Source organism: Lynx canadensis, chromosome A1 (assembly GCF_007474595.2).
Source record: "Lynx canadensis isolate LIC74 chromosome A1, mLynCan4.pri.v2, whole genome shotgun sequence".
Taxonomy (NCBI): Eukaryota; Metazoa; Chordata; class Mammalia; order Carnivora; family Felidae; genus Lynx; species Lynx canadensis.
This window is the reverse complement of record NC_044303.2, coordinates 28,487,507-28,511,174: the sequence shown is the minus strand read 5'-3', so window position 1 is coordinate 28,511,174 and position 23,668 is coordinate 28,487,507. Positions and strand designations below refer to the sequence as shown.

The following is a 23,668-nucleotide window of genomic DNA, read 5'->3' as shown; positions in this document are numbered from 1 at the left end:
ATACATTAATTGACTTAGTTATTGGTAAGTCTTCTGGTCAACAATAAGTTATTAGTAAATAGTTAAGTTTGGGGGAGCTAAAAGTTATATGCAGATTTTTGACTACGCAGAGGTCATCACCCCTAACTGCTTCATTGCTCAAAGGTCAAACGTATACTCTAATTATAAAGTAATAGTGTGCTCATGAGGAAGCTTCAAATTTAAAGAACTACGAAAATTCCTTCCTCGCCCCACCCGAGATGCTGTCACATTTCCACAGAAGTCAGCTCTTTTAATTGATTCTTGTGCATCCTCCTGGAAATTTCCAACACATACACATTTATATATTTCTTTTTCTTTTTACCATAAATACAATCATATTATCTATGTTGTCTTGCAACTTTATTTTTTATGCTTTATCCTGGACTTCTTTCCTATTACTACATATAGTAATCTATATAGATTCACATAGATTCATCTCATTCTTTTTAATGGCTATAAAGAATTCTACTTGCCATTATTTATTTAACTTAGTTTAACTAGTTTCCTAAATATACATTATTACAGTTTTCACTTACAGTTTTATGATACTGAACAATGCTATCGTAAATACCATTGCATATAACTATGTATACTTTATGTGAATAACATTTGGAAGAAGATAAAATTGCCAGAAACGTAACTTCTGGGTCCAGATATATTTAATTTCTTTTCTTTTAATAGATATTTCCAAATTTTCTTTCAAAATTGCACCAACGGCAATGCTGTTCCTCCTTCTTCCTCATCAATAATGGACATTAGCAAATTCTTTAATCTTTGCCAATATGAGAATTGAAAGAAAAAAAGCAGCTCATTAATATTTCAATTTTTATTTTTGTAAACAAGAAGCATCTTGTCATGAATACATTGGACATTTGAAATCTTTCCTCTATGAGTTGCTTATATAAGGTCTCTGTCCTTTTTTCTATCAGGTATTCCTAATGGATAACAATATTTAATATTTTAAGCTATGTATTTGAAGAAATGTATAATAAGCTTCATTATAATATTCATAAAATATTATTATAGTTGGTAATCTGTACCTAAGAAACCCTCCCTCAAACAAAGCTATAGTTCCTGAAAGTATATATTTAGTTTCATTATGTTTAGCATACCTTTAACTCCTTGACTTTTAGAATGAGAATACTGTTATAAATGTGCTAGAGAACTTCCTATATTAAAATCTCAATTCTTTCTTAAAAATTCAAATTTCTATGTGCAAGTAGTAGGAAACAATTAAAAATTAAGAAATCAGCATCTTGTTCTTTAGGTAACATTTTAGAACCACTAATTTCATCTGCAGTTTTTTATTTAGTGCTAAACCCAGAAGGCATTTCTAAGAACAAGGAAACCAAAAATCTAAATTAAATCTGCCTAGAGAAAGCACTGTACATCTATCTTTCACTATTATGTGAGCTAATCTCTTTCTACTTTAAAAATCAATTTTGCCTAGACCTGGAGTAAACACTCATGTGCTGGAGTGTGATAAGAACTTGCCTGATCAATGTAAAAAGCCGTGCCTGCGCGGATCTCTCGTCGCTGTTTGAGATCAGTTTCAGTGGTGTCCCTTGATAGGGCAATGTATTCAACTTCCCGTTTGGTCAGCTCCTGTAGAGCAAAGAGTGAAATTGTTCCAGAATTAAAACAAATTCTCAACATATTCTTGGGAGCCACTTATCTTACAATGCCACTGCCCTAGAGATGAGCATTTTAAATGAAATCATGAGTCTTAGCTTTGAGAAAAAAGCAAAACATTGAGCATTAATCAAAACATGTATGTACCTCTCCTCAGAGCTCTACTGCACCAATAGTTGACTACTTGATAATTATGTACTTCCTTAGCAATTATTATTATAATCAGATATTATAAATCTTAATATCTTCTATAGAATTCTTTTCAAATATCAAGAGTAATAACTTGCCAACTTGGTGGTTTTTTGTTTTTTTTGTTTTTTACAAATGATAGACATTTTAGTAAGTAATGTTCACCTTATTTTAAAAGGGTGATCTACATTAATTAAGTCCATTAACCAATATTTACCAACTGTCTGTGATACATTAGATCACACTTTACCAAGTGTGAAAATAAGGTAAATACCAGTAGTCAGGTCAACAGAAGAGAGAAGGAAGACATACATAGATAGCTATGCAGGGGGAGAAAGATGAAGAAGGATGAAAGCAGGAGGAGAGGGAAGAAAGAATTCTTTCATAGAAAACAAACATTTTTGATTTGAAGGAGAAATCATCCAGAATCCATTTCTTTTAGAATAATTTATCCATCCCTAACGTCATTTTTCCCTGCATGTGACAACCATGTACAAACAGGTTTTAACATTAGCCTTGGTTTTACAACATTGAATTAAAAACAATGATGTTCTCCAGTTGAGTAAGGCATACAATATGTTCTTATTAAACAGAGAGAACAAATTAATTTATTGAAGTATAAGGGAAAAAATTGAAAGAGCACGCCATTAATGGTAAAAGAGGGTATTTCACGCAACAGAATTTTTTTGCTCTGCCGTACCATGTTGATAAAAATATATCATAGTTGTCATTTTGGTTTTATAAAATATGCCTGTTCCCATGTGCTATAAATTTAAGTATGTATGGAAAGTAGAAAACATTTTAAATAGAGAAAACACACGTCATAGTGGTAAAGATGTGTTGATACCAAACAATATTTTTCTAAATAAGAATGAATTGCCTCTGAAAGCACAATTTTGGACTAAAGACACAATTTCTCTTTTTAGCAGATGCCTCCTTCTTGTTTCTTAACATATTATTGGTATCTTCATGTCTATTTCATTGATTGGCTGAATGTGATCACTGAAAAACCCTGTCATATTGGTTGACAAAGCGACGCCTCTTATTGTTAAACTGTACCTAGTAACACCCTGAACTGCCACACTGAAGATATAATCCTGGTTCCTCAGGCAAGACAAACGCCAACGTCTCCTCAGCTGCTGCTTCCCAGAAATGGTATGAGCAAGTTCAAACAGTACCAGGAGCAGCAGATCGAGGAGGCAGCAGGGGTGTGTTGAGTTTGTTGAGCTATCTATACAACTCCTTCTATATAAATTAAGTATAAAGTAAACACAACTATCAAATTATGCCCCCAAATCTCTGCCTGTAAAGACTTCATCTACTCTGGATATTACTAAGCATGGGATCTTATATCTAACAGCAACAGTACCCAGGGCAGAGTTTGCAAGGCAGCTTAGGCTACTGTTTTCTTATGTGTATTTCCACATCCTTAAGCTGCCTTAGCTCTGATTCACAATTTAAAGTTTGTTGCTGTTTATGGGGCGCCTGGGTGGCGCAGTCGGTTAAGCGTCCGACTTCAGCCAGGTCACGATCTCGCGGTCCGTGAGTTCGAGCCCCGCGTCAGGCTCTGGGCTGATGGCTCAGAGCCTGGAGCCTGTTTCCGATTCTGTGTCTCCCTCTCTCTCTGCCCCTCCCCCGTTCATGCTCTGTCTCTCTCTGTCCCAAAAATAAATAAACGTTGAAAAAAAAAAAATTTTTTTTAAAAATTTTAAAGTTTGTTGCTGTTTTCTTTTTTTAAAGATACAGGTTATATTGCATCTTTGAACCCACAAGACACCTATAATGTCCTAGCCCTTCTCATTCCACACTCCTAACAAGCTTCAGAATCTTGCCCAGAAACAAAATCAGAGTGAGATATTATGGTCTTTGAAATGAACCAGGCGGAATGGATTCTCGGTAGCTGACTTTGCATTCTTAGGCAAGCCGCTTTTGCCTTATTTATCAATAAAATGAGGATAATACTATGATGACCCCTTATACCTCACAAGCTCATTCCAGAAGCAAATAAAAGATATGGAAGGTACAGGCTAGAAAGAGTTAAGTTCTGATTTGTCCATTGTATTTTGATCATCCTCACCCTACATGATTTTGGAAGTACCAAAATAAATTCACCACTGAAATAAAAGAGGACATGAAGCATATTTCAAATAGCACAGAAATCAATTCTTCAATATCAAATAACACAAGGAAGCTTAAAGTAAAGTTCTTCCCCTTCATCCTAAAAAATATCTTCAGACAGAACAACTTCACCTGATGGCAATCTTCCTCCCATCAATACAGCAATGCCTATTAATGCAGGCAAACTGGGGAAAAAGGTCTCATACAATTTTTTTTTTATTTGGATTGAGATTTTAATATTTCAACTCACTTCACAACTGTATTCAAAGAACTACAAACATGTACGAGGATAACAGGTCAGAAAGAAGTCTTGAAGTCTAGCTCTATCATTTACTAGCTGGAAAAAAGCTTGAGTGAGTTATTTCATAAACTTGTTTTCTCATCTATGTGAAGGAAAAAAGCGTGTAACATATAAGAGATATTTGACAAACTGTAGGCTCTCCTTAAAGACCATATAACAACAAAAAGTCAAGAGAATTATTTGGCTTTTTAAAATGTGGGCCTTAAATACAGAGAACAATCTGAGGGTTGTTGGGGGGGGTGGGGGAGAAGGGAAAATGGGTGATGGACATTGAGGAGGGCACTTGTTGGGATGAGCATTGGGTGTTGTAGGTAAGCGATGCATCATGGGAATCTACCCCAAAACCCAAGAGCACACTTTACACACGGTATATTAGCCAATTTGATGATAAATTGTATTTTAAAAAAATAAACAAAAATTTAAAAAATTTAAAAAAGAAAAAAGGATATTTCTTGAGTAATATAAATATAAAATATATAATATGAAATTAATATAACAAAATAATATAATAATGTAATACAACATATAGTATTATATAATGTAATATAAAACTAAGTTTTGTTTTGTAACCTCATAGTTGCTGATTCTATCTGCTACTCATTGCCTGAATTTGTATTTCTTTTTTATCAGAAGTTGAGAACTTTCTAGTGACAACAAAATTTTGTTAAAGCTATGAACAATATACATCTGCTTCCCAAATAACTTATTCCACACTCCTTATTAAAGAAAGCATCCTTCAACATTAAAATTTTTTCAAGTAATGAATAATCTTGATATTTTTGTAAATTCTTAATCTTAATTTATGTTAGAACACAATTAATCAAAGTTAAGACCCTTAGGAATCCATAAGAATTGATTGCTTACCAGGTACTGCATAGCAATAGAGCGTCGAAGAGGCCCAGGAGGTCCTATGAGAAAGACATCTTGCCCCAAAAGATCCTTCTGCATCATCCATCTTAGATGCTGAATTACAGATTGAGCCAGAGAGTCTGAAACTTCAAGCATGAAAAAACAAGATGAAATGAAATGCAAATCAGACTACTACTTATAAACCTCTAAGCAATCAAGGCATATAGTGTATTATATTTTAAAAAGTGTATCTAGGGGCGCCTGGGTGGCTCAGTCGGTTGGGCGTCCGGCTTCGGCTCAGGTCATGATCTCACAGTCTGTGAGTTTGAGCCCCGCGTCGGGCTCTGGGCTGACAGCTCAGAGCCTGGAGCCTGTTTCCGATTCTGTGTCTCCCTCTCTCTGACCCTCCCCTGTTCATGCTCTGTCTCTCTCTGTCTCATAAATAAATAAACATTAAAAAAAATTTTTTTTAAGTGTATCTATCTCTCTATATACATGAACAACGCACATATTCATCAATACATCGACCTGGTGAATTCTCACACTGCTTTACTGCTTTAAAACCATTGTTACCAATGTTAAAACAGGACAAAGCTTATGATATCAAAAAGAATCACATAATATCACACTTGTTATTTATTTATTTTATTTACTCATTTTGAGAAAGAGGGAGTAAGAGAGCATGAGCAGGCCAGTGTCAGACAGGAAGGGAGAGAGAGAGAATCCCAAGCAGGCTCCACACTGCCAGCAAGGAGCCTGATGCAGGGCTCAAACCCATGAACTGGGAGATCACTACCTGAGTCAAAACCAAGCGTCAGAGGTTTAATTTAATAAGCCACCCAGGTGCCTTTGATATCACATTTAAAAGCTTACAAGAACATTCGAATGGTCACATTTAAGTGTCACTAAAGAAATACAAGTGATATTCAAGGGTGATATAAGGAATTAGAATCATTATCACAATTCTATAGCCCAATCAATGCTTTTGTTCTAAAAGGGACATGACTAAATCATCCCAGACAATTAATGATTATCACAGTCTTGAAAATTTTAAGAAAACTATATTATAACTTAAGTTGGCAATGGGTTGTGAGATCTTCCAAACTTCACAGTTAGAAGGTTTGAAGACTTACATGTGCAACTGTTGGGAATAGAAGACTACTTCATTCAATGCCCTTCTAAGTCTACTATTAAATCTGTCAATCTGCTCATCTGCCTAAGCATTTTATAAATGTTTGAATTAACACAATTAATTTGTGTTTGCTCATTTGTAAATCACTCAGTGACCCAGAAAGTGCATTCCTAGGTACATAAGAAAAACTCTCGCCCTTGTACATTGGTAGACACATAGAATAATCATGGAGTGTTATTCAAAACAAACTGAATACAACAAAGAAAAATATAGCTTATTAATTCTTTAAAAAATAAAAATACAACTGGAGACTGGAAGTGGATAAAATACACATGAAGGAATATTACATAACAACAAAAACAGAATGAACTACCACTACTTTAACAATATTAATTCCTTAAAGGTATAGTATTGAGCGAAAAAATTAAGTCACAGAATGAATCCCATATGATGCTATTTTTGATAACGCTCAGTAAACTAGCAAACTGAATTCATTAGAAATACATACATATGTAATAAAACAGTGCTTGAAAAGCAAAAAATCAAGAGAATGATAAACTGAGAATAATGGACACTTGGGCATGGAATCAGAGATTCTCACAGATAGCTTCAATGATTTTGGTAATATTCTAGTTCCTATACTGGATGTGGGTTACAGTTTTGCTTTATTATTGTGTTGAATTTTACACATAAACACACACACACACACACACACACACACACACACACACGTATCCTAAAAGTCTTTTACATGTACTGAATATATTCCATACTTTTTACACTTTGTTTAATCACCCAGTGAGGCCATGAAAGAATTCAAACTAAGAACACCTGCCAAGGCTAAAGCTATGCTTCCCCGACAACCTTCAACAGCACATTACAAGGGTAGTATCCCCCTAACCCATCCCCCAAAGCTAACATTTAATCATTGGAAAAAATAAAGATAAATTTCTGATTTTCTTTATCAGGGTGAGACGGTCAAGAACAAGGTTTGGGGCAGCCTGCTTGGTTTATCATGTCACTGGAATCACACCAAAGCATCTTGTAACCTCCCCAAATCAAGTGCCTCTATGTCTAAAAATAAGGAGACTCAACACCTGATCAGAGGTGCTTGGTTTCTCTCCTGTCCTCTATGAATCCTCTACAACATGCATAGGGAGCATATCACCCCCAAGGGGGCAAAATATGAAGTTAAAGAGGGGTTGAAAAGAATTCTTAGATATTACAAGGGTCTGTTGTCCACTAAAGGGATACCGTGCATAAAAGATATACAGTATATCTGTGGTACTGATGTTTCATGAGATTGGGGAAAGACAATGGGGACGGGGGAGGTAAATGTCTTTAGTAGAGCAATAATGAAAAACATATTGAGAAACATTGCTCTAAGACCTAGACCTCTGAGAATCTATCAAGGAGTTTCATGATGCAATGGAAGCAATTCACCCGAGATTGGAGATTCAACCTCATTTATAACTATCAAATGTCCACTTAACTATTTCCTTTCCTACTTCAGGCTTAAATCCACCTTTGTGATATATAGTCTACTCTTTCTTATTTCAAGATGAGTTCAGTCTGCTTGCTGTTTAAGGATGACACAAGATAAAAGTTAAGTTCTAACTTCTCTATCATAAATTACACAATGTTCCCTATCCTGCAGATCTATTATCTCTTCTTACACTGGTATCAAATACATAATTAAAAACATAAACATTTCTGGGATTTCTTTCTTTACATTTTTACAAATCTTCACTTACTTTGGCCACAGGCCTTCTCTACACTTCAGTGTCACTCCTTTGTATTCAGCTTTGGCAATGTGCCTGACCTTCCATTACCTGGACTTGACTATTTAAAATACGACATTTCCAAAGTTCTAGAAGGTAAAGCCAAGTTGGTCTCTTCAACTTCCTTCCACTGTCTATTATTTATAACTGTTGTAACTATTCATAATTACAGAGTCTCCATTTAGTTCTATATAGCTCCATTCCATTTTGAATGCCTTGACCTTGGAACTGTATACATTTTCAAGGCTTTTTTAAAGTTGAAGGCACCAGTTCCTAATCAAATGTGAGGTCTGCCTCTCCTAAGTTGTCAGTGTCGATGAAGTGCTGAGGTTTCGCAATAATATATATATTTTAGCAAAGTCAAGAAGAATCAATTATGCCTGTATTTACAGAGCAGTTTGTATACCACGTACTTTCTTAAGTAGGAGAGAAAGGCATAGTTATTTAAAGCGGGAATTCTGGGAACTGAGTATAACTGCAAGGATGCTCATAGGTGTTCTTCCACTCGACGTGATCCTAATGTGTTGAGGACCGCTGGCCTAAGGCACATCTGACAATTCTCAGCAATCCCTTCCTTTCCTCTTGCCACTCAGTAGTGGTTCTCAACTAGTGGCAATACTGCCATCATACTATGCCCGCCAGAGACATTTGGAAACGTCCGGGGTACTTCAGGTTGTTGCAAAGCCTTGGGGGATGAGGGATGACTGGGTGCACTACTGACATTTAGTGATTCTACATATGATGTCCAAGACAATCCCATCTGCCCAGTATGTTAATGGCACCCTTGTTGAGAAATACTGTGCCTGGGTTGACATGTGTGGGTTTTTTTTTTTCCAGGGTTTCTGTTGCTTGCATGCCACAAATGCATTATTTCTATTTAGTCACAAGTAAGCCCAGAGGAAGAGTTCCCCTTAGTTTCCCCTATTTTCTGAAAGATGACATTGTTAGGGAGGCAAGTCAAGAGTGATTAAGTTCTACCTGTAGACTGAGATGTTAGATGTCAGAATATCTAAGGCTCTCATCATCACATTCCAATTCTACATAATTTTCTTAATATGTATAAGCAGCTTCTGAATCGTGTGGCTGGCCTTGCAGTCAATGCCATATCTTCAAGAAGACTTTTTCCTTTCCCTTATTTTTCTTTACCCAATAAACAGTAATAATAATGGTTATAATTTAGTGCATTCATTTCATATGCCAGATAAAAATACAAATGACTTTTCATACAGGATCTCATGACAACCCTGGGATTTAGCAGACTATACTGTGTACAGATACGGAATCAAGCCAGACTGCTCAAATCCCAACTCTGCTGTTTACCAGCTATGTAAACTTAATCAGCTATTTAAACTCTCTGTGTTCAGGTTCTCCATCTGTATAACAGATATAATAAATGTACCTACTTATAAGGTTATTATGAGGATTAAGTTAGGCACTTAGAACAGTGACTGATAATAGTTAAGTGTCATACAAGCACTTCATTAAATATTCATTCCCTACGTTTTTCAAATAAGAAAATCAAAGTTCTTGAGGTGTAGTCTTGAGGTGTTCACAGTTTGTATGTGCATAAACCAAGACTTAGATCTCAGCATTTGAGTTCGAAGTTTGCACTATAACCGTGATGTCCTATTGCCCCTCCAAAATCTTTTTAACAGGCTCTACCTTCAGATCCAAGAATTTCCCTACAAGTGTGTGCCTCATGGGGGCTCCATCGAACTTAATGGAGTTGCTTTTCTGGCCATTAATTTTATTTCTTGGTTTTTCAGGATGTCAATGATACCATGTTTTTCTTCTTTTATTGAAATTTCTAATTCATTTTATTTTACATTATGTTATGAGAGGGCTGTTTCTCTAAAAAACCTCCCATTTCCACTTGCTCATATTTTAGGATAGTATATTTTGTCAAAGAAAATATTTAATTTGTCAAAAAATTACATTAAACTACTGAGAGAACGCATTATGTGGTGCCGTGTGGTGTCTGTGGTGTATTTTACATTAATGCTTGAAACTAGCTGTATTTTTAGGATGGCCTCAAGAAAACATGAGTCATACTTAAAAGCATTCTAGAAATAGAAACAAGATGTAAGACTGTACATTACGAACATCTGCAAAACAAACTGCCAAACTGCCACGCATAACCTAATATAAACACAGCCCTGTGCGCAAGAGAAATCCCTGACTTCATTGTTTTCAGGCACAAGATGCTACCTTCCAGGAGTCCACATAATGATAAACTGATGTCCAAATAATACCGGAGAGCTTGATCCTATAGTCTATCATTTCCTTCTCTATGTAAAAATCAAACATCTGGTTCATGTTGGGCTACATTCCTTATTCAATCCCTAGCTGATACTTGTTTTAAAAAAAATGTGTACTATTTTTGCCCGGGCGTATTCAAGGACTTTAAAATAAGTCTATTAAAGTAATCCAAATTATGATTTTCTCCCTCCACAGACTTCAATTTGTCATATATATAAAGATTAAAATTAACATTTCAGAAAATTATGCTAAGTTCTCATCCCATTATAATAAATCCTTTAAAACTAGTGGTGTTTCCTAAGCATCCGAAGAGGAAACATAATATAATGGAGGAAAAAAACAACAACAAAAAAAAAAGCCTTTGAAGCCAAACAGATGTAGTTGTGATTTCTCATCCTGTCCTTTATCAGTGTCCTTGGACAAGAATTCTGAATCTTCCGGGCTTTTCTTACTTTCAAAATAAAGGTAATAATACTTATCAAGAACGGCTAGTATGAGGATTACAGGTAAAGCACCATGTCAAACCTCTCAGCCAGTGAGAACCACGAATGGAAGGATATTGAAGCCTTATCCTCGCCTGCAAAGTCCTCTACCTGGTGTGTGTCCTAGATAGCAGGCTGTACAGTGTGGACTCGGTGGTAATGAATGGGCTTCTGAGTTTATACTCAAACTACCTTCTGGACCTACATACAGCCCACCCCGAAGAGATAAAGGAGAATGAACCCAGTATTTACCATATCCCTGACTAGTAGAGCTTATGTCAGGTACCTTCTCATGGCATTTCATCTTATTCACCATAGTTGTCCTACAAAATAGTTCAGAAAGAATCTCAACACAGGCCTGCCACACTCCCCTGCATTCACTCCTGCTACCTCATCACAATGAGAGATTTCAAAAGAATCGCAATGAATCTCACTGCAAGTACATGCTCATTTACTAAACTGTCACCTACCTATCATATATCATTCTGTACTTGGATATAATGGACAAGGGAGAAAACATGAGAGGAGGGGACACAATACAGTTATGTGTAGAACTTAAGTCCTCGTTATTTACCACATGGGCTAACTGAACTAAGAAATTACATCATTCACACAGCTACATTTATTAAGGATCTACTATATATGCTTAGCACCAAGAACAGCAAAATGAATACAAAAGGTCCTCTGAATGTGTCAAAGGAAACCACAGCATATATAGAGAGCCTCAGTTTACATAAAGCCACTCATCTATAATGTAGACTGAGGAGTCTGATCCAATATAGCTGTAATCAAAATTACATGAGAAGTACAATATTGGCCAGCACAGTACTCGGCATAGAGAAGTTATTCAGTTTTTCTTAAAACTAGAAAAACACATAAATATACATTAAATACATTAAAGCATATCCATACACAATGATTAAGTGTCAAGTTGTTTATTTTTTGTGTTGAGATGTTAGAATATATATGCATGTGTTTCTTGTACTCACATAGAAAAATACAGGAAAGATACCCCTAAAACTAATAACATGGCAAGTAATGTAGATGAAAATAGGAGTGAAACTGAGATTCCTCAATGTGCAGTTTTTTATATTATTTTGACTTCTGAACCATATAAATGTATTATTTCCACACACAAAAAGCTAAGTTACTTTTTTAAAGTCAAGTTTTAGAAAATACTTGACACAAGAAAATTTATATCATATATGGTTTTTGTGGAAGTGGTCACAAAATAGCAACAAAGAATATTTTCTTAAATGATGTATGCAAATAGTCATTTTTTAAATGTTTTATTTTTGAGAGCAGGGGGAAGGGGCAGAGAGAGAGGGGAATAGATGATTTGAAACAGGCTCTGTGATGACAGCAGAAAGCCGATGAGGGGCTCAAACCCACGACCTGTGAGATCATGACCTGAGCTAAAGCCTGATGCTTAACTGTCTGAGCCACCCAGGTGCCCCACAAAATACTGTCACTTTTATTTTTATTTTGAAGTTTATTATATTTTTGAGAGACAGAGTGAGAGAGAGCAGAGGAAGGGCAGAGAGAAAGAGACAGAGAATCAATCCCAAGTAGGCTTCATGCTCTCAGCACAGAGCCCAGCACAGGGCTCGAACTCACGAACTGTGAGATCATGACCTGAGCCAAAACCAAGTCATTGGCTTAACCAATTGAGCCCAAGGCACTCCAAAATATAGTCATTTTAAAAAATATTGGGTACATTTATAAGATTCGACTCATAAAATTATGTTCTCTGACCAAAATTAAATTAAATTAGAAATTAATAATAAAAAGATCTTTGGGAAAATCTCCAAATATTTAGAAACTAAACAGCACACTTGTAAATAGCGCATGGGTCAAAGAAGAAATCCAAAGGGAAATTGCCAAGCATTTTGAGCTGAACAAAGGTGAAACCACAATGTATCAAAATTTATGGCATGCCACTAAAGCAGTACTTAGGGGAAATTTTATAGTACTAAATGCCTGTATTGAGAAAAAGGAAGGATTGGGGAGCCTGGGTGGCTCAGTCAGTTAAGCGTCTGACTTTCATGATCTCATGGTCCATGGGTTTGAGCCAGGCTCTGTGCTGACAGCTCTGAGCCTGGATCCTGCTTCAGAGTCTGTGTCTCCTTCTCTCTGCCCCTCCCTTACGTTCTGTCTCTATCTATCAAAAATAAACATTAAAAAATACAGAAAAAGGAGGACTTCAAGTTAATGGCCTCAGCTTCTGCCTTAAGATACTAGAAAAAGAAGAGCAAAAGAAACCCCAGGAAATGAAATTCTACTGATCAGAACTTAAATGAATGAAATAGAAAACAAAATAATTTTTAAATTTTTTTTAAGGTTTTATTATCCATATTTGAAATAGAGGGAGACAGAGCGTGAGCAGGGGAGGGAGGGAGGGAGGGAGGGAGGGAGGGAGGGAGGGAGAGAGAGGGAGAGAGAGAGAGAGAGAGAGAGAGAGAGAGACATAATCTGAAGCAAGCTCCAGGTTCTGAGTTGTCCGCACAGAGCCTGATGCAGGGCTCGAACCATGGACCGTGGGATCATGACCTGAGCCAAAGTTGGACGCTTAACTGACTGAGCCACCCAGGTGCCCCAAAACAAAATAATTTTTAAAAAATCAGTGAAACTGAAAGTTCTTTGACAAAATCAATAAAATTGACCAATCACGAAAGACTAATCAGGAAAGAGAGAAGATACAAATTTCCAAAATCAGGAATATGAGATTGGGGTTGACATGAAGTACAGATACTATAGATATTAAAAGGAGAATTAGTGAATATTGTGAAAAAGTTTATGCCAATACATTCCAAGACTTAGATGAAATGGACAAATTCCTTGAAAGACAAATTCCTTTAAAAAGTCAGCTTTTTTTTAGCTAACATAAGAAAAGGTAACCCCAATAACCATATCTAACGAAGAAACTGAATTAGTGAATAACTTTCCCACAAAGAAAACCCCAAGTCAAGACAGCTTCAAGGTGAAGCCTACCAAACATTTAAGGAAAAATGCCAATTTTATACAAAGTCAGTCAGAAAATGGAAAGAAGCAAATACTTCCCAATTCATTCTATAAGACCATCATTGCCTGAATACCAAAATTTGACAAAGATATCACAAGGAAGGTATTATGGACTGGATGTTCGTGCTCCTCCAGAATTCCCATATCTAAGTCCTAACTCCCAATATGATCAGTAGTATTAGGCAGGGCCTTTGGGAGGTGATTGGAAACCCTCATAAGTGGGATTAATACCCTTATAAGAAAAGACACAGAAGCTTTCTCTGTCTCTCCACGCTTTTGGCCATGTGTGGATACAAGAGGTCAGCAGTTCACAACCAAGGAGAGGGCCTTGCCAGAACCCTACCATACTGGTGCCCTGATTCCAGACTTCCAGCCTCCATAACTATGGGAAATAAATTTCAGGTTTTTTTATAAGCCACCCAAACTATGATGCTTTGTTAGAGCAGCTGGATCTAAGATGAAAAGAAAGCTGCGGATCAATATCCTTCAGAAATACAGATGCAAAAATTCCAAACAAAATTTTCTTAAACTAAAACCAATAATATGTAAAACCAACAACACAATACAACCAAGTGGGATTTACTTCAGTAGTGCAAAGTTAGCTTAACACTTAAAAATCGATCAAATATAATTCATCATATTAACAAACTAAAAAAGAAAAACCACATTATCGTGTCCAAGAACACAGAAAAAACATGACAAAATAGAATATAGGTTTCTAATTAAAATAATCTCTAAGCAAAGCACAAATGGGAGAAAACTTCCTCATCTTGATACACAACGAATATGAAACACCTATGCCTATCATACATCAGAGTAAAAGGCTCAATGCTTTCTCCCAAGATCAGAAATAAGACAATAATATTCCTTCCTCTGACCACTTCTATTCAACATTTACTGGAGGTACCAACAAATACAGTAAGGCCAAAACAAAAACAAAAACCAAAAAAACCACACCTTCCAGATTAGAAAGAAGTAGCATTTCCTTTATTTATATACAACAGAATTGTTTATATGGAAACTGTGATGAAATCTACCAAAACAAGTTCTAGAACAAGTGAGTTTAGCAAGGTGCCAAGATACAAGATCAATATACAAAATCAATTGTACTTCTATGTTGAAATTAAAAAACAATACCACTTACGATAACATTAAAAAATAAATACTTGAATGATGACTCTGACAAAATATATGCTAGACCTGTACACTGAAAACAACAAAACACTGCTGAAAGAAATTAAAGTAGATCCAAATAATGGAGAGATACACCTTTATGGATTGGAAAGCTCAATATTATTAAGATATCAAGTGTCTCCAAAATGACTAATAGATTCAATGCAATCCCAATCCCAACAGTTCTTTTTTGTGGAAACTGACAAGCTGATTCTAAAATCACATAGATGCAGAGGACCTAGAATAGCCAACATCTTTGTAAAAAAGCAAAGATGGAAGACGAACATTACCTGATCTGAAGACTTATTGTAACACCATATTAATCAAGATAGTGAGACTTTGGTGTCAAGACACACTAAGAGATCAATGGAACAGTTTAGAAACGGATTCACAATATATATGGACAACTGATTTCGAACAAAGGTACAAAGGCAATTCAGTGGGACAATGATAGTCTTTTAAGCAACCAGTGCTGAAACAATTAGATATCTATATGCAAAAATTGAACTTTGATCCATACTTATATAAAATGACCTTTGACCCATACCATATATAATAAATTAACTTAAAATAGATAATAGACCAAAATGTAAATTATGTATACAACTGTGAAGACATTTAGGGAAAAAAAAAAAAGAAGAAAATCTTTATGAACTTTGGTTAGACAAAGATTTCTTAGGTATGATACCAAAACCCCAATACATAAAGGTAAAAACTGATAAATTGGACTTCACTAAAATTTAAAACACCTGCTCTTCAAAAGATACAATTAAAAAAAATTAAAAGACAAGTCACTGACTGAAAGAAAATACTTGTACATCTTATATCTGATAAATTTCTTTTACCCAGAATGTATGAAAAAATCTCAAATCTCAAAAGAACACAAACACCCCAATAAAAAAGTGGGCAAAAGATTTAAACAGACACTTCACCAAAGATATACAGATGGCAAGTAAGCACATAAATAAGTGTTCAACATCTCTAGTCACTAGGAAATGCAAATTAAAATCACTATGAGATACCATTACATACCTATCAGAATGGCTGAAATTAAAAAGACTGACCATACCAAGAGCTAGCAAGAATGTGGAAGAACTGGAACTCTCACACATCGCTGGAAGAAATAGAAAATGACACAACTACTTTGGAAAACAGAATGGTAGTTTCTTGAAAAGTTAAACATCTTCTGTGTGATATAGCCATTCCACTCCTAGGTATTTACACAAGAAAAAAAGAAAGTACTATGGCCATATAAAGACTTATACATGAATGCTCAGTGCAGCTTTGTTTCAAGAGCTTCAAAATAATAACACTGATGTCCATCAACAGATGAATGAATGAACAAACTGCAATTATTTCCATACAATGAAATACTAAGCAGCAATAAAAAGTTATAAACTATTGACACACGCAACATGAATCTCAAAATAATGATGCGAAGTGATAGAAATTAGACAAAAATTGAGTATATATTACAGAATTCTATTTATATAAAATTCTAGGAAATCTGAATATATCTACAAAGCAGATGAGTCATTCCCAGAAAAAGGAGGAACCAGGGGATATTCTAAAGAGGCACAGGTATACTTTGGGGGGTGATGAATTTATTTGATCAATATTTTGACTACGGTGATGTCTCATGATTACATACTTATGTCAAAACTTGTGAAACTGTACATTTAACTATGTGAAATTTATTGTATGTAAATTATACTTACTAATATTATTTTTAAAAGACTAGAATAACACACTGAAATGTCAACAATGTTCTTATAAATGATTTCAGTTTTATCCTTTCGTTTCTCAGTATCCCAGGTTCTCTGTATTGATGATGTTTTATTTTTGTAATAGGAATAAAAAATTATATTTCTTTTGAAAAACCACATTGCAAAGTAATAACAGCCAAATGGGAAGCAGAGAATAACTGTGATACACAGAATAAGTTGTAATATGATACATAACATATATTAGAATATTTTGACTAATCAATAGATCACAATTTAACCCCAAAATTCAATTTGCAACTCAGCTTCTTATAAAGTTCTTATCCATAAGATACTGTTACACTGTGATAATTCACTGAAGACATCTTTGTTGGTCTTAGTGTAGCTAGTCATATTCATCACAAGACTTACAACAACCAAAAACGTAAAATGAAACCAAAGGAATAACCTTTAGTTATAAACACATCTCAGAAGATCCAAGAATTTCTAGGTCCTGTCAAATGAGTCCAAGTTATTTAAGCATACAGCATGAACTTTTTATTTTTATGAGTCAGGTCACAGAAAAAGCAGTTATAATAGATGTATTCCTTAATCAGGTTTCACTTTAAACATGAGGGTTTTATTAACTATTTTTAAAATTACAATCCAATATATGCTTACTATAACAAAGAAAAAAAATCCAAAAATGTAAAAAGAAAAATTATCTCTCTTGATCCCTATCATTCCTGGCCTTACTCCTAACCCAATGCCCGCCCCCCCCCCCCACCATAAAACTCAAAATTAAGAACCTGGAGTATAGCCTTCCACACTTTTCTCTGTATACAGAAAGACATACAATACACCTGCAAAAGGTGTTTAAGTTGTTTAAAAAAAAAATAGTATCATACTTTATATACTACTCTGCAATCTACAATTTTTGCTTAATAATATGGTATAGACATCTCAAGGTCCACAGATATATTTTTTTTTAGCAGCTGCAGAAGATTCCATAATATGGGTAAGCAATAATTTATTCAACCATTCTCTACTGATATACTCATTGCCTCTAGTTTTGGTCACTATCAATAACACCAAAATGCTGGAATATATATTATGTACAAATATCCTTTATATACTGATTTTTTTCTTTAATGAATACAACCTGAAAAAGAAACTGCTACATCCAAAGGTATATAATATTTTTAATTGTAATAGCTACCACAATATTACTTTCCAAAGAAGCCATATGAACTCAGACTTCTACCAACAACGAACGACAACACCGTTTCCCTGCAACCTTGTAGTTACTTGACATTATAATACTTTTGAATTTTGGCCCAGGTGATGCATAGAATTGATATCTTATTGCATAATTTACATCTCTCTAACTATTAAGCAGGGTTAGAACATATGTTCATATACTTATTGGTCCTTTGGATTTCCTCTCCTGTGCCATGCTTATTTAAATCCTTTGCCTATTTTCCATTGGATGATATGGTGTTTCTCATCAATTTGTAAGATATATTTGTCTATTGAGGGTATTAATCCTCTATCACATGTGTTAGATATCCACTAAAATGTGAGTTTTAAGCTAGGGGTTTACTACTTGAATTCATTTTTTCATTCAAATAATGTCATAAGTGACGGTTAAAGTATTACCACATACACCTGAAGAAGACTATTTATATATTACACAGTTCAAAAATTGTACATCTGCAATGAAAGTTGCAGAAAGCAACAACAGTCATTAAACAGAAAATAAAAAGCAACAAAATGCATCAAGAAATGTTATCTTCAGTGTCGTGCCCAACAGAAAGAAGATTAAAGAAAATTTAGGCACTGAATAAAGATTGCTGTAGAGAAGCTGGAGAAGACTTCAGGTCATATTACAGAGCTTGAAAAGTTGATGGGGCACTCCCCTTTGAAGGCTCTATTTTATATAAAGAAATCTCAAATTAAATCCTTTTCTCCAAGTAAATTTTCATGTAATGAGTGGCAATTACTGTGCTAGTGAAAATAGGGCAAATCTTAAGGACTGGAGGCTCTGCTCTCTAAGTTCTGTATAATAAGTTTCTGTTCTGTAAGGGAACCTTAGTTAACACCTTCCTGGAGGCCTTATGTGTAAGCTTTGTCAGTCATTCATTAAAACTGACAAGTGCCACAATGATTGTTCCACATTATCTACAGACACAAAAATGGCATAGATTCTCCATGCTATTCTGTCATTTACATGCTGATGAATTTCTCAAACCTCTTAAAATTATTTACAAATGTCCCCCTCCCCCATAAAACCTTTCACACTGTTGACTTTATGCCAAAAACCATCATTTTAAGAGTACAATGTTGTACTTCTTGCAGAAAACCTTTGTGGGTGCTAATTGCTTGCATAAAAGTTCAGTGTGTCCAGTAAACCTTAAATGACCTCACATATAATTGGTCCACTGACTGCAGCAAGAAGATTATGTAAGGAAGCAGAAATACAACTCTGAAGTTGACTTTGAAGGCATCTATTGAAAACCTGCCGCCCTGGAGCGTCACCTCTTAAGGCAAACACTAAAAGAAATACCAGCTTGACTCAATATAGTTTAACTTCAAGAACAAAAACATGAAGGAACCCCTTTTCAACAGCTGACAATTTCATCTAAACCTTGAGATTCACTTTTCAGACAAAAAAAAGCAAAAATCTTCAATTATCCACTTCAGCACTTGCAGGGAAGAGACTAGAGTCTAAGATGATAAGTGGGAGTTATAATGGTCAAGGCAGGAGGTGACAAGACCTAGATAATAAAACAACTGAAGAACAGTACAACTCCTTTGTCTGCTTTGTGCCAGGCACTGGACTGGGCTAGATGCTGCAGCTAGAAAGACACCCTGCTGTGCCCAACACTGTGAAGACAGAAATAGCTCAATGAGAAGCAGACAACAGACTACAAAATATATTTGTCAGCTCAATCAGATGGCCAAGGAATTAAGAAATTTTGCTTTCGTAAGTAATGCTGTTTTCACGTAGTTTTAAACCGAATTTTAAGGGCGCCTGGGTGGCTCAGTTGGTTGAGGGTGTGACTTCGACTCAGGTCATGATCTCCGGGTTCCTGAGTTCGACCCCCACATCGGGCTCACTGCTATCAGCACAGAGCCTGCTCGGATCTTCTGTCCCCCTCTTTCTCTACCCCTTCCCCACTCACGCTCTCTCAAAAATAAATAAACATTTTAAATAAATACATAAATTGAATTTTAGATTTCCACTTAAGAATATTCTCAGTCTATTGCATCTCTGCCAGCTAACAGGATTTCTACTACTTCTATCAAATAGATGTTATATATGAATATCAGGGTTCATGGTCCAACATTGTGATTTTTATTTCTTCACTACTAAAAGACAACAGTTGATTTTCAGTGCTCTGAATAACTCTGAAAAAGAAATAAAATATGACTGCCATGTCTCAGCGATTTCAATTTTTTCAATATTTTTCACACTCTTAAATTCCAAAAGAATTATCTAACATACCATTCTTCTTTTCATTACAGGACTTATTCTAAAGAAAAGTAGCCAGAGATACCGTGCCAAACTATAAAAGGAAAACCAAACGGAAGTCAGGGAATCTGGGCTTTGCTACTAATTAATTAATTAGTCTTCTGACCTCTTTCTTGTGGTCCTATTTTCCTGATTATGAAATGAGTTTTAGAGAGGATAATAATTGCTAAAGTTCCTTTCCTTAACAAAATATTGAATACCCAAACACGAAGAGCTGAAATGAAGCATAAATATGGATAGGAAAGTAAGAGGGTATCAAACTTCAACAAAACACTGTTTTGAAAATATTTTAAAATATTATTTACTTATTTACTTATTGATTTTTATTTAAATCCAAGTTAGTTAACATATAGTGTAATATTGATTTCAGGTATAGAACTTAGTGATTCATCACTTACAGATAACACCCAGTGCTCATCACAAGTACCCTCCTTAATGCCCATCACCCCCCCATTTAGCCCACCCCCCTCACCTCCCCTCCAGCAATCCTCAGTTTGTTCTCTGTATTTAAGAGGAACTTATGGTTTCCTCCCTTTCTGTTTTCACTTATTTTTCCTTCCCTTCCCCTATGTTCATCTGTTTTGTCAAAATATTTTAAAATATTTTTTTGAAGTTTATTTATTTATTTTGAGAAAGAGAGAGAGAGAGAGAGAGAGAGAGAGAGAGAGAGAGAGAAAGGGAGGGGCAGAGACAGAAGGAGAGAGAGAGGATCCCAAGCAGGTTCTGCACTATCAGCGTGGAGCCTGATACAGGGCGTAAACTCACAAGCCGCAAGTTCATGACCTGAACCAAAATCAAGAGTAAGATGCTTCACTAACTGAGTCACCCAGGTGCCCCAAAATATTTTAAAAAGTAACTCCAAAAGAGGGGCACCTGGGTGGCTCAGTCGGTTAAGCGACCGACTTTGGCTTGGGTCATGATCTCACACTTTGTGGATTCGAGCCCCGCGTCGGGCTCTGTGCTGACAGCTCAGAGCCTGGAGCCTGCTTCCAATTCTGTGTCTCCCTCGCTCTGCACCTGCCCTGCTTGTGCTCTGTCTCTCTCTGACTCTCAAAAAATAAATGTTAAAAAAATATATAAATAAAAATAAAAAGTAACTCCAAAAGAGGTAAAAAAAAACCCTATCAACGTTCTGTCATAGCCAAAAACCCATAATCTCTAATCAGTCATGTAATAGCAAGAGTGAAGTCAAAGAATTATAAGTTTCCCATCTTGGAAATAGTCTGAGAGAGGGAGAAATATTTCAAAGAATATGATATTTGAACCTAATATAGTAAGTAGATGCACAAAAACATGTTTCATTAATAAATATATCTAACCTAATAAATATGTAGCAACATGTAATGCTTACGTGGATATGTAAGATTTGGGTTGACTTATTAGCTCAGCCATTTTTCCTACTTCAAGTTAAACAAACTCCAAATAGTCTTTTCCTTACATATGGGTACCGTTGCTCATACAAAAGACTAGTAGAGACAACGTTAGTATTTCCTAGTGGGTAAAACGTGCTACCGTCATTTTGAAATACAAACAATAATATATCTAAGGATACTTGTATTATGAATATGATGGGAACAATGATGAATGGATAGCAAGCACAGAAAATGAAAGTTGGAGCCTACACACCATCCAACAGTTTTCAATATAAATTCTCTTCTGATAAATTTCAAAGGGAAAGCTACTAATAACTAAACACAAAAGAAATGAAAAATTTTGACTACATAAGAGATGTATGAAAACAGCAATAAAAATCATAAGTATATAAAGCCAGAAAATGTTGAGGGTTTTTCTTTGTTTGCTTTTCTGGGGTCTTTGGTGGCAATTTATAGTTTTGCTATATTTAAAAACAGATATCGTTTATACTTGGAACTTGATTTGAGTCAGCCACTGCTGTATTGCCCCCCAGTCATTTGCAAAATATGAAAATACATTCATTCAAAGCATATAAGTCTTAAAATTGATATTATTACTAAGATCCTTTGAATCCTTAAAGCTAGTATAGTCTTATTATACATTCTCTTACTTAATAAGAAGATCCCCCAAATAACTTAGCATTTGGGCTTCAATAAAATATTTTAGCAGACCCCCAAGAGGAGGGAGACTATGGCATCTTAGTTTAAGTTAAAAGAAGAGAAGGATAGTGCTATCCCCTGCTGAGAGCTGTCAGGCAATGACGATGCTTCCTGTCTAGGTGAGACTTGAAAGGCCAACATTCTTTCCACACTGTAAACACATGAAGTGTTTGCCTTTAAAAGAATATTGAAGCTTTTTTGAAAAGCCTACCACCACCATGTGTGATTCTGGAAACAACCTAAGTAGGAGCAAATTCAAAATCAAATCTAGAGAAGATGCATTCCAGATTCATTTTTTTTAAGGGTAAGACTATAAATGACAATGAAAATATTTTTAGCATATCTCTTAAGCAGAATCATAGCAGCCTTTAGTAATAACCATACACAACTGTGTTACAGACATGGGATAATGGGGAAATGAGAAGGAACACAATCAGGAGACTGAGGAAATGGTTGTGTCAGGGACTCATACAGTTATTGAGCACCATGTGCCAGGCACGATGCCATGCATGTCACATAAGCTATTTCATTCAATCCTTACAGTATATCCATAAGGTTGAAATGATCGTTCCCATAACGTCAAGGAAATCTGGAGCAGTTAAATGACTACAGAAATTCACACATCTAAAAAAAAAAAAAAAAAACATAAAGAAAGAAAAGAAAAAGAAGGAAAGAAATTCTTGTCTAGGAAAGAGTACAGACAAAATTTTAAACCTAATCCTCCCCCTCTCAAATAGATGTTTCCATATAGAACCCAAACTATGTATCAGTCTTCCTATCATCTATCAAGAGTGGATGTTATTCCTCACTTTAAAAGTTAATTATAAAAGTTAGCTACATTCATAATAAGATAAGATCCAGGAATCAGGGGGAAAAAATGAGTGTTTTCTTCAATTATCACATACCAGTATCATGTAAGGTGTTTTAAATCTATTTTGTTAATTTTTCTCTGGGTAAATATAACAACTTGTTCAAGATTTAAGTCCCTAGTCCTACCCCCAGAAAACCTATCAAGTATAATAATATGATTAGGTATAATCATTAAATAATAAATATTAAAAATAAATGTTCCTGACTCCCACTTCTAGTTAGGATGAAGAGAATTGCAACAGAATTTTACTTCCAACCTAACAACCAGAACAAGGCAGTTGATCTGTAAAACTCAGTTTCTTTTTTTTTTTAATAATTTTTTATGTGTATTTATTTTTGAGAGAGACTGCATGCAAGAGAGGCATGGGGGGGGGGGGACAGAGGACCCGAGGAAGATGCTGTGCTGACAGCAGAGAGCATGAATCAGGGCTTGAACTCATGAACAACGAGATCACAACCTGAGCCAAAGTTGGATGCTTAACCGACAGAGCCACCTTGGGGGCCCCCCAAATCACAGTTTCTTAAAACCT

The 23,668-nt window shown here is 35.4% G+C and overlaps 1 protein-coding gene across 1 annotated transcript in view; it reads right to left on the bottom strand.

Moving 5' to 3' along the window:
• LOC115511110 (von Willebrand factor A domain-containing protein 8-like) overlaps nucleotides 1-23,668 on the bottom strand; it is a 76,409-nt gene that overhangs the window by 24,122 nt on the left and 28,619 nt on the right. Inside the window, exons 3-4 of the mRNA XM_030311619.1 lie at nucleotides 5,126-5,256; nucleotides 1,516-1,626 (exon numbers count right to left, since the gene is read on the bottom strand). Coding sequence (XP_030167479.1) covers nucleotides 1,516-1,626; nucleotides 5,126-5,256 — 242 coding nt within the window. The remainder of the gene's footprint in view (nucleotides 1-1,515; nucleotides 1,627-5,125; nucleotides 5,257-23,668) is intronic.